Source organism: Nansenia antarctica (genome assembly GCF_963989245.1).
Source record: "Nansenia antarctica genome assembly, chromosome: 8".
NCBI lineage: Eukaryota > Metazoa > Chordata > Actinopteri > Argentiniformes > Microstomatidae > Nansenia > Nansenia antarctica.
Genome location: NC_137678.1, coordinates 58811263 through 58822066, shown reverse-complemented (window position 1 = coordinate 58822066; position 10804 = coordinate 58811263). Strand labels below are relative to the sequence as shown.

Below are 10804 nucleotides of genomic sequence, written 5' to 3'. Positions count from 1 at the left end.
CCTAACACCAGGGGAGCCACCCCTCCTAAATTTCTTTGTTTGGTACCTGTACTGTAGCAATGACAATAAAGACCATTCATTCATTCATTCATTCATTTTTGTTGAAAAGTTGATTTCAGTGTTTACAGAACAGAGCAGTGCTTAAAGAGATGTCAGTTGATTTCATTGTGTTTAAAGGAGTCTGACAGACTTTCATGCTTAAAGAGCAGTCATTTGATTTTGCATTTGTTTCTTTTGTTTTGCACACAATAATTTGTTCGTTCATCTTTATTTATGAATAAATGTCGTTTTGCTAATACAAGTTATCCATGTATCCCTTTTTTATCCATCCTGTGGGACGGGTCGTGACTCGCGAGCTCGGGGAGCACCAAGCAGCATCCCTAGGTGCTCCTCTGAGCACTGGCCCCAAAAAGTTATGTGCACCCCTGATAATAGTGTCTGTGTACAATATGTACATATAGTTTGTTACAGTTCTGTTAGGGAGGACGTTGTTTGTACGAACTCTGACCTATGACCTATGTGATGATGTCACGTGACATTTGACTGAGACAGAAACCGGGTCTGTTTCCTTGACGACCGTCTCTCAGTGATGACCTCTTATCGGAGAAGGAGGCGCCCTCGCGCCTGGGCGAGCCCCTCACTCCGCCCCTCTCGCTGCCCATCCAGATCATGCTCCTCCCGCTCAGCAAGAGGTTCCGCTACCACTTCACTGGCAACCGGCAGACCAACTCTCTGGACAAGGTACACACACACAGACACACACACAACACACACACACCGACACACACACACACACACACACACACACCGACACACACACACAAACACACACACACACACACACCGACACACACACACACACACACACACACACACACCGACACACACACACAAACACACACACACACACACACACACACACGCACACACACACACACACTCACTCACTCAGTCATACAAGGTCAGAAAGGACACTCACACACACTCCTAAATGTTATGTGTGTGTGTGTGTGTGTGTGTGTGTGTGTCTGTCTGTCTGTCTGTCTGTCTGTTCTGACCGTGTGTGTGTGTGTGTGTGTGTGTGTGTGTGTGTGTGTGTGTGTGTGCAGCCAGAGTGGTACCTGACCCAGGTCCTCATGTGGATGGGTAACAGCTCCGCCTTCATGGAGGAGAAGATCCAGCCCATCCTGGACCGGGCTGGCGCCAACGTCAACGCCAAGGTCAGAGGACGGCTCTAGGACAGGTGGTTCTAGAATAGATGGTTCTAGAATAGGTGGTTCTGTTAGAATAGATGGTTCTAGAATCCAGACATCTCATGCAGTTACTCCCCCCCACCACCAGGTGGAGCTGTGCCGCGGCCTGCTCACCCTGGCCACGGAGAAGCTGGCGTCCGACGCCCCGCGGCTGCTCTACGACGACGCCCTCTTCTGCCACCTGGTGGACGAGGTGCTGCAGTTCGAGCGGGAGCTGCGCAGCACGCACGCCTACCCCCCCACCCTGCAGGGGGCGCTGCACATCCTGCTGGACGAGGCCGTGCTGCTGAAGTGGCTCACTGTGGAGAGGAAGAGTGAGTGGAGCGTGTCTGTGTGTGTATGTATGTATGTATGTATGTATGTGTGTGTGTGTGTGTGCTTGCCAGAGGAAGAGACTGTGTGTGTGTGTGTGTGTGTGTGTGTCTGGTTTACATTTACATTTTTGGCATTTAGCCGACGTCGTAGCAGGAAGAGTAATCTAGCTCAGGCCCGGGGCCATTGGCAGTCGTCGTGCTAAAAGAAGAAAGATATATTTTTGGGGTTGTGTGTGTGTGTGTGTGGTTGTAACTGGGTGTCTGGGTGTCTGTGTGTGTGTGTGTGTAGTGGCGGTGGAGAAGGTGGATGCGATGCTGTCGTCTGAGGGTGCGTGGAGCTCCCAGTACAGAGACATCAGCGACATGGACGAACTGAAGGCTCCTGACTGTGCTGAGACCTTCATGACCCTCCTGCTGGTCATCACTGGTAGGAACACCCACACACACACACACACACACACACACACACACACCTACCTGTCTGTCTCTCTCTCTCTCTCTCTGTTACTGGTCATCACTGGTAGGAACACCCACACACACACACACACACACACACACACACACACACACACACACACACCTACCTGTCTGTCTCTCTCTCTCTCTCTCTGTTACTGGTCATCACTGGTAGGAACACACACACCTACTTGTCTCTCTCTCTCTCCCTCTCTCCGCCTGTTTCTCTCTCTCTACCTCTCTCTCTCTTTCTTTTCTGACTCTTTTCGGGCACTGCCCTAAACTGGTTTAGATCCTACCTACAGGACAGAAGCTACTACTGTCTCCATTGGCAACTTTGTGTCCGACAAATTAAAATCATGTGAGGTTCCCCAAGGATCAATCCTTGGCCCCCTTCTATTCATGTCTACATGCTTCCATTGGGACACATCATAAAAAAGAACAAAATTGCCTACCACAACTATGCGGATGACACACAAATCTACATAGTTGTATGAAATGTGCTATACAAATAAACTTGCTTTGCCTTTCTCTCTCTGTCCCTCTCTCTACCTCTCTCTCTCTGTCCCTCTCTCTCTGTCCCACTCTCTCTCTCTTTCTACCTCTCTCTCTCCCTACCTGTCTCCCCCCCCCCTCCAGACAGGTACCGGTCCCTCCCGTCCCCGCGGGCCCAGCTGAGCTTCCTGGCGCTGCAGCGAGAACTGGTGGACGACTTCCGGATCCGTCTGACCCAGGTGACCCTGACCCCTGACCCTAACTCTGACCCTAACCCCTGACCCTAACCCTCTGACCTCTAACCCTAGGTTACTAGACCCTCTATCTAACCGTACTATCCTCTGACCCTCTGACCCCGACCCTAACCCTAACCCTCTGACCTCTGCCCCTCTGACAGGTGATGAAGGAGGAGTCTCGCTGTCCGCTGGGCGCTCGCTACGGCGCCGTGTTGAACGCTGCCAACTACATCAGCACCGTGCTGGGGGACAACGTGGTGAGAACGCTTTATTGGGACACAGCCTCCCTATGCAGGGTTAGGGGTTAAAGGGCCAGACTGCGTGGCCTAAGTGGGTGTGGGTGTAGGTGTGGCTGTGGGTGTGGGTGTGGGTGTGGGTGTGGGTGTGGGTGGGTCGGTCAAGATGTTTTCTGTAGAAGCTCATCCTGTTGGCTACTGCTGCAGTACTTACAGGAGATGGACACGAGTGCGTTTGTACATTTGCTCTGAGAGCGCCGGAGCACACACTGGGTTCAAAGTCATAAACGGGACCAAGTCATTTGTTTGGACAAGAGGCATTCCATGAGCGCTGATCAGATTCCACAGCGAATTTACGAACGCAGGCAATTTCTGTCTGGGAGGGAGGAGGGGGGGGGGGGGGGGGGGGGGTACTGGTAGTGGTTAAGGTTATAAATATTAGGTTAGGGTTAGGGTTAGGTTTATTCATTTGATTGATAATGATAATAATAACTTTTATTTGTTATAGCACTTTTCCTGCAAACGTTGTTGATAAGACAATTTTACCTGATGTAAACCCTCTGTATTCCCTCCCCCTCCGCCCCCCCTCAGATGGCTGTCCCTGCCCTCCCAGAGCGACCAGGCCACCATGTCTCTGTCCAGCTCCGCTCCGTGTCCCATGATGCTCTGCCTGAGGGACCACCTGCTCCGCCTGCAGCAGCAGCTGCTCTGCCTGCCGCTCTTCCACTCCGCCTGGCAGGGCCTGGCCGACCGCCTGGACCTCTACCTCTACCAGGACGTAAGACTGTCTGTCTGTCTGTCTGACTGTCTGTCTGTCTGGAGATTACATTTTACATTGACATTGACATTTTTGGCATTTAGCAGACGCCTTATTCCAAAGCGACTTACAATCGATACATTTGATTAAGCAAGTGAGCAAGTGAGATGTCTGTCTGGGAGTGTCAGCGTGATGCACCTTGTGACACACCTCATTAATTGTGTGTGTGTATGTGTGTGTGTGTGTGTGTCTCAGGTGATCCTGTACAACCATTTCAACGAGGGCGGGGCAGCCCAACTGCAGTTTGACATGACCAGGAACCTGTTCCCTCTGTTTGGACACTACTGCAAGAGACCCGAGAACTTCTTCAAACAGTGAGTGTCTTTCTGTCTCTCTCTCTCTATCTCTCTCTCTCTCTCTGTTTCTCTGTGCCTCTCTCTGTGCCTCTCTCTGTCTGTCTCTTTCTTTCTCTCTGTGCCTCTCTCTGTCTGTCTCTCTCTCTGTCTCTCTCTCTCTCTCTCTCTCTGTCTCTCTCTCTCTGTGTATCACCATGCCACCCCCCAAGTGTATAGAAGGCCTTATCTCTCTTTCTCTCCCCTCCTCCCCTCCAGTGTGAAGGAGGCCTGCATCCTGCTCTGTCTGAACGTGGGTTCCGCCCTGCTGCTGCGTGACGTGCTGAGGCAGGGGGAGGGGGACACCCCCCAGGGACAGCAGCAGCCCTCCCCCGTGGCGGCCCTCAACGAACTGTGGGTGTTCCGCCTCGCGCCCTGCGACGTCCTCATCCTGCTCAACCTCCGCGCCTCCTGGCCCGGCCAGTGACCGGGGTCAGAGGTCAGGGGTCACAGGGGGTCACAGGGACCAGGAAGAGGAAGGCCCACAGCTCCCTCACACCCGATTGGACCAGACCAGGTAGGACCACCGGACCACAACGACCAATGGGAACAGGCCCTGCTGACTGGACTAGAGACTGTCTGGAGTCAACAAGCTGTTTCTCCCTGGTGGACCGACCCTCCCGTGGCTGTCTGTGTGTTGCCATGGAGATCTGGTACACACACACACACACACACACACACACACAGGACGAAGTGCTGGATTGAACGGTTCTTCAGAGGAGTGGACTTCTCCTCCCTCCCTCCTTACCTCTCTCCCTCCCTCCCACCTCTCTCCCTCTTTACCTCTCTCCCTCCCTCCCACCTCTCTCCCTCCCTTCTTACCTCTTCCCTCCCACCTCTCTCCCTCCCTTCTTACCTCTTCCCTCCCACCTCTCTCCCTCCCTTCTTACCTCTTTCTTCCCCCCCCCCTCCCTCCCTCCTCCCCCTCCCTCCTTTATCCTCTCCTCCCCCCCTCCCTCCCTCCCGCCCTCCCTCTCAGTACCAGAGCTAGGAGACCGTACCACTGCTGTTTTAAGCGGTGTGATGTGTTTGATAACAGGACATCTGTACCGTGTGTTCATGTGTTAGCTGGCCGTTTTAAGTGTATGTAAACATTTGTTTATGAAATGACAAATACAAATTATTTAAATCTGAAAAGTTTTAATTTCTTTAATTCCTTAAGTGTTCTGAGGATACATTGGATACACACTCACAACTGTCACACACACACTGTTCACACACACACACACACTGTTCGAACAGGCTGTGGTTTGGGGTGGCTGGGATCTTTGATGACACCGTTTGTCGTATATATCCTGGATGGAGGGAAACTCACATCCAGTGATGCGCTCGGCTGTCCGCACCACCCTCTGTAGCGCTCTGCGGTTGAGGGCCGTGCAGCTGCCATGCTAGGCAGTGATGCACCCAGTCAGGATGCTCTCAGTTGTGCCTCTGTCGAAGGCCCGCAGCTGCTGTGCCTTTTTCCCCACCTGTCTGGAATGCACGTCCCAGGTGAAAAGTATTTGGTAGACGGAAGTATTGTTCTTCTCACACAAACATAAGATGCAAGTTCTGTATGGAAGCATATAGTGGACTTAATTCAAATGTTAATACAATTTGAGATTGCAATTGCATGTTCCACTTTTGCATGCATTCTTTCAGTCAATATTCAAATTCAAATGCAATCATATGATTTTCATTTTCATTTTCATGTACCTGGTATGCACATTCGCTGTCAATATTAAAATGATACTGAAGTATCTTCTTGTCGGTAAAATGATGGAATGGATCAATCTATTGAGGATTCGTGATCTTACATGCGTTGTGTCATCTCAGATAGATTAGGTGTGCAGCATACACGATTGACAAGAAAGAGAATATTCCAAACACGGGTCCAATGAGTACTTAACAGATTTTATTAAGCCCACAGCAGAGTAACTTCGTCAGTAAAGTACAAGCATATGAACAATCACCCACCTGACTGGGGCCGACGCCCTGGACAAGTACCACCAGGCAGTAGAAGACCTAGCCCTGGTGTTCCAGCAAAGCTCCCTGGAGCTTAACACCAGCAAGACTAAGGAGCTGTGCTTTGGGAACAGGGAGAAGGCAGACTGTCACCACCTCTTCCAGCCCCTCAGCATCAACGGCCAGCTGGTTGAACAGGTACAGTCTTTCAAGTACCTGGGGACAGAGATTGACATCTCTCTGTCCTTCTCCCAGCATACTGACTTAATCCACAAAAAGGCCCAGCAGCGCCTCCACCTGCTGAGGAAGCTCAGGGCTTTTAACGTCAGCAAGGACATTTTAACCCTGGTTTACAAATCACTCATTGAATCCATTCTCACCTTCAATAACACATCCTGGTACAACTCCCTCACTGTTAAACACAAAACCAAACTCTCCCGTATAGTCAATCAGGCAAGTAAAATCATCGGCTCACCTCAAACCCCCCTGTCTGAAATCTACAACCGGTCACTAATCAGAAAAGCCACACAAATCACACAGGACCCCTCTCACCCCCTCCACCAATAATTTCAGCCACTTCCATCAGGCCGCCGTTATAGAACTCCACTGGCCCGGAAAAACACATATAAAAAATTATTCATTCCCACTGCAACCACCGCCCTGAACATTTTAAAATAGGAAGCACACTGCATTTTAGCATTTTAGCTTTTTAAATCATAATACTGTTTTTATTACTATTATTTTTAAATGACTAGACTTTTTAAATAGGCACTACATAAACACTGTTATATCTGTCTGTTTTTATTGTATGTATTAATGTATGTGACCTATGTGTGTTTTAATGTGGAAACTGTATTCTTGAGCTGCACTTCTGCCTGTCAAAGGAGAATTTCTGTCACTCTGTGACAGACAATAAAGCATTCTTGAATCTTGGCCCAGGATGGTTTAAATACCCTGGGAGTCAGATAAGCCTTGGAACACCGTGCCACATCGTAATAATCAACATCAGTCAGCCTGACGCCAGCCCGCAAGACACCCAATGCCGGTGTCTGTACCGACTGCCAGTCAGGCTGCCCGATGCAGAGACCATCTTCTAAACATGACAGACAACAGCTGAACGGTGTGATAGAGCAATGACACACAGATTTATATTATAAAGAGATCCCACTAAAACCTAACAGTGAAATACTATCAGAGCTAACAATACTGCAAATTTTCAAAATCATGCGCTGCTTTGTAACTGACAAAATTCAAAAGTTCATTCTAAAGTGAAAATTACTATGCAATCCCACAATAGCATTTTCATTTTCCTCTTTTGCCTGCATTATTTGAGTCAATATGACAATTGTAATGCAATAATGTGATTAGCGTTTGCATTTCCATGTTCTAGTAAACACATGCGCTTCGTAGCTGACAAAATTCAAACGTTGACCATTTCATGCAATAATGGCATTCATCAGAGCAATTGCGCGTCATCTCCCTGTCATCAGAATGATCACGCCCCTTTTGGGGTGATAGAAGTGTAGAAGTTTGACTGGCGGTCAATGGGAATTTCCGTTGCCGTGTAAATCCCCAGACTGCCCAAATCCGATGGCCAGTCAGGCAAACAATTACCGTATATAGTGTCGTTGCCGATCAATGATCGACGTCGTTATATGGATGTGTGTCCTTTCAGTCTGCCTCCATCCATGTGGATGAACCACCCGACCCAAAGGCCTGAGGTGTTGTAGGAGGTAAGAATATGATTTAGGGGGTATTTAGTATAACAGGCTAATGGGTTTATTGTGAGTTTACTTTGATTGTTTGTTTATTGCCTAGATCACCGTATTGAGAAGTCATATGGTTATGGGGGGTGATATTGCAAGGTAATTTAAGCACCTTGCATGGCGGTAGTGGAGAGAGAGGGGAGCGATGTATTTTTGTTGACCGCGTAAATCAAATGAAGAACAACAAATGCCAGATGACAGGAGATGACGTATGACTGCTCTGACGAATCAACCCCTATTTCATTAATTTTCTCTATATAACGACGTCGATCATTGATCGGCAATGACACTATATAATAGTTTGCCTAACTGGCCATCGGATTTGGGCTCCTAATATCTAAAAAGCACTACGGTTTTCTTATTTTATCGGATTAAAGTAGCAAAGACCAGAAACGTCCATTGACCGCCAGTCAAACTTCTACACTTCTATCACCCAAAAAGGGGCGTGGACATGACGGGAGCCAAAGTACCCGGATGCGTTGCTCTGATGAATTGCATGAACACGCTTAGGCCTATAGGCTAATATATTAGAATGTATTATTCAAATTATCCCATTCTCATGTTCTACCGGCCTGTCAGTCATTCTCTGGGGGCAGGACAATGTTCAATGGCAGGACTAGCAAAAGTCATTTGGGATTTCGCAGATCAGATCGAAAGCAATTTGATTTCCTGGTCAGATGCTCATGACAGAATATAACTAATAATTGAAAACGTAGCTGAATTCTCTGCGATCATGAATAATGATAATCAGACTACATGCACAATCACTTCACTTCTACTAATACGGCTCATTAGCTTCAGGTCCCAGCGTTGTTCCCCACCAGCTGTTTACAGGAGCTCTGCAGTGTTACGGACGTTACGGACACGTTTTTTGACAGCGTCATCCCCGTATCACATGCCCAATGTCATAATAATGTTGTGTCCGTGTGTATTCATTTATCATTATCGTCCATAATAATAATGTTGTGTCCGTGTGTATTCATTTATCACCCACTGAGACCACCACCACCCCACTGAGACAAGCATGCTGTTGTTCTCCTGTATGGTCACCGGGGGGGGGGGGGGGGGGGGGGTGGCAGTCTTTTTGAAAGATTGTGAAGTCATTTGACTGGGAGCGTACCTATGTTCCCCGGGTCCTATGTTCCCTGGTTCCCCGCTTCCGAAAAAGGGTCCTATGTTCCCCGCTTCCGAAAAAGGGTCCTATGTTCCCCGCTTCCGAAAAAGGGTCCTATGTTCCCCGCTCCCGGAAAAGGGTCCTATGTTCCCCGCTCCCGAAAAAGGGCCCTATGTTCCCCGCTCCCGAAAAAGGGTCCTATGTTCCCCGGTCTTATGTTCCCCGGCTAATTAACTACTAAATTGAAGTAAATTTAAAGTTGTTTTCGTCCATGATTGGAAGATTGTATAGCCCATATGCAAATGAGAGAAATACTAGTGAAAGGCTATCTCCCAGCTTACACAGTTACGCAGTGCTTAATTTGTAAATCTGGAGGTGCCGGAGCAAAAAGTGCTCCGGTGACAGAGGCAACCAAAGCCTCTGAGAGGTCCCGGAGCGCAAAAAAAACGTCAACAAAAAAAGTCCCCAGTGTCGCGTTATGGTGGTAAATAACCCACTGTTAATCTGTCCCCTCCACCTCTTTTTCTGTCTGCCTGTCTGTCTGTCTGTCTCTCTACCTGTGTGTGTGTGGGTGTCTGCCTCTGTGTGTCCCTTAGTCCATGCGTCAGTTCCTCTGTGTGTGTCCCCCCCGCTGTCTCTCTTGCTGTCTGTTTGTCTCTGTGTGTGTGTGTGTGTGTGTGTTCGTGTGTGTATGTGTGTGTGTGTGTGTACTGGCTACATACCTATTGTTAACTCCCTATCACTCAGAGTTGCAGCAAGTAAAGCAACATTGGGACGGTACATTTCCCTGTCTCCCTGTAATCAAGAAAGCAATTTTGTGTTTAATTACTGAACAGTTATTTTCTTTGTATTCTATTCCAGCTTTGAAAGCCAGAGTGACACCAGCGAGATCCAGGTGGAGGACCTGAACACAGAGTGTGTGTGTGTGTGTGTGTGTGTGTGTGCGCGCGCGTGTGTGTGCGCGTGTGCGTGCATGTGTGCATATGTGTGTTTGTGTGTCGGTGCCTGTGTGTATGTGAGTGTGAGTGTGAGTGTGAGTGTGTGTGTGTGTGTGTGTGTGTGTGTGTGTCTCGATGTCGGTGTGTGTGTAGTGCCTGTGTGACACTGTGGAGGAGGAGGGGGGAGACACTATAGAGGAGGAGAGGAGTGGGGGATATTGTGGTTAGAGAAATGACTCTCTCTCTCCCTCTCTCTCTCTGCGTGTCTCTCTCTCTCCTAGTCTCGTCTCCTCTCTCCTTCACTCCTCTCCTTGGAGGAGCAGGGGGGGAGAAGAAAATCTGTGTGTGTGTGTGTGTGTGTGTGTGTGTGTGTGTGCGTATGTGTGTATGAGTGTGTGTGTGTGTGTGTGTATATAGGAGAGGAGGGGGGAGACAGTGTCTCCTTGTCTCCTCTCTGATTCCTCTCCTATTCATTCCTCTCCTTGTCTCCTCTCCTCATCTCCCCACTATGTCCTAGCTATGTCATGTCTCTGAGTCTACCTTTAAACAGCCACGTCTGAGTAACAGCTGTCATGCTCCCAAGGCCTTAAACAACCGCAAGTTTGAAGAACTTAAAATAAGGACATTAAATAATCTGTCAGTGTTCTGACACGTCATTCATAGTCGTTGTGTAACGAGTTTCTCAGGCAAACGACTGGAATGCACGACTCACAGAAGAAAACGGGAAAAAAAAACGTCTCTCTTTCAAACAGGTCAGGCGATCGAGGCAAACAAATCTGGACAAAAGGCAAAGTCAGGTAAACTAACTGATGTACAAAAACACTGGAAGGAAATTGCTGGAAAGCTAGATACAAGGAAATAAGATGTATTGGCACAGAAAAGAGGAACAAACGAAACTGGATA

General features: G+C 48.7%; 1 protein-coding gene across 1 annotated transcript; it reads left to right on the top strand.

The window, feature by feature from the left end:
- Nucleotides 1-654: 654 nt before the first annotated feature.
- On the top strand, nucleotides 655-4566 carry LOC308164498 (RAD50-interacting protein 1-like; the record flags this gene model as incomplete). Its single annotated transcript, XM_080538573.1, has 10 exons — nucleotides 655-741; nucleotides 1110-1220; nucleotides 1342-1567; nucleotides 1857-1994; nucleotides 2663-2757; nucleotides 2916-3011; nucleotides 3157-3227; nucleotides 3582-3768; nucleotides 4003-4121; nucleotides 4359-4566. The coding sequence occupies exons 1-10, from the start codon at nucleotides 670-672 to the stop codon at nucleotides 4564-4566; spliced, it is 1323 nt and encodes a 440-aa protein (XP_080394699.1). The 5' UTR covers nucleotides 655-669.
- Between the last annotated feature and the right edge of the window lie 6238 nt (nucleotides 4567-10804).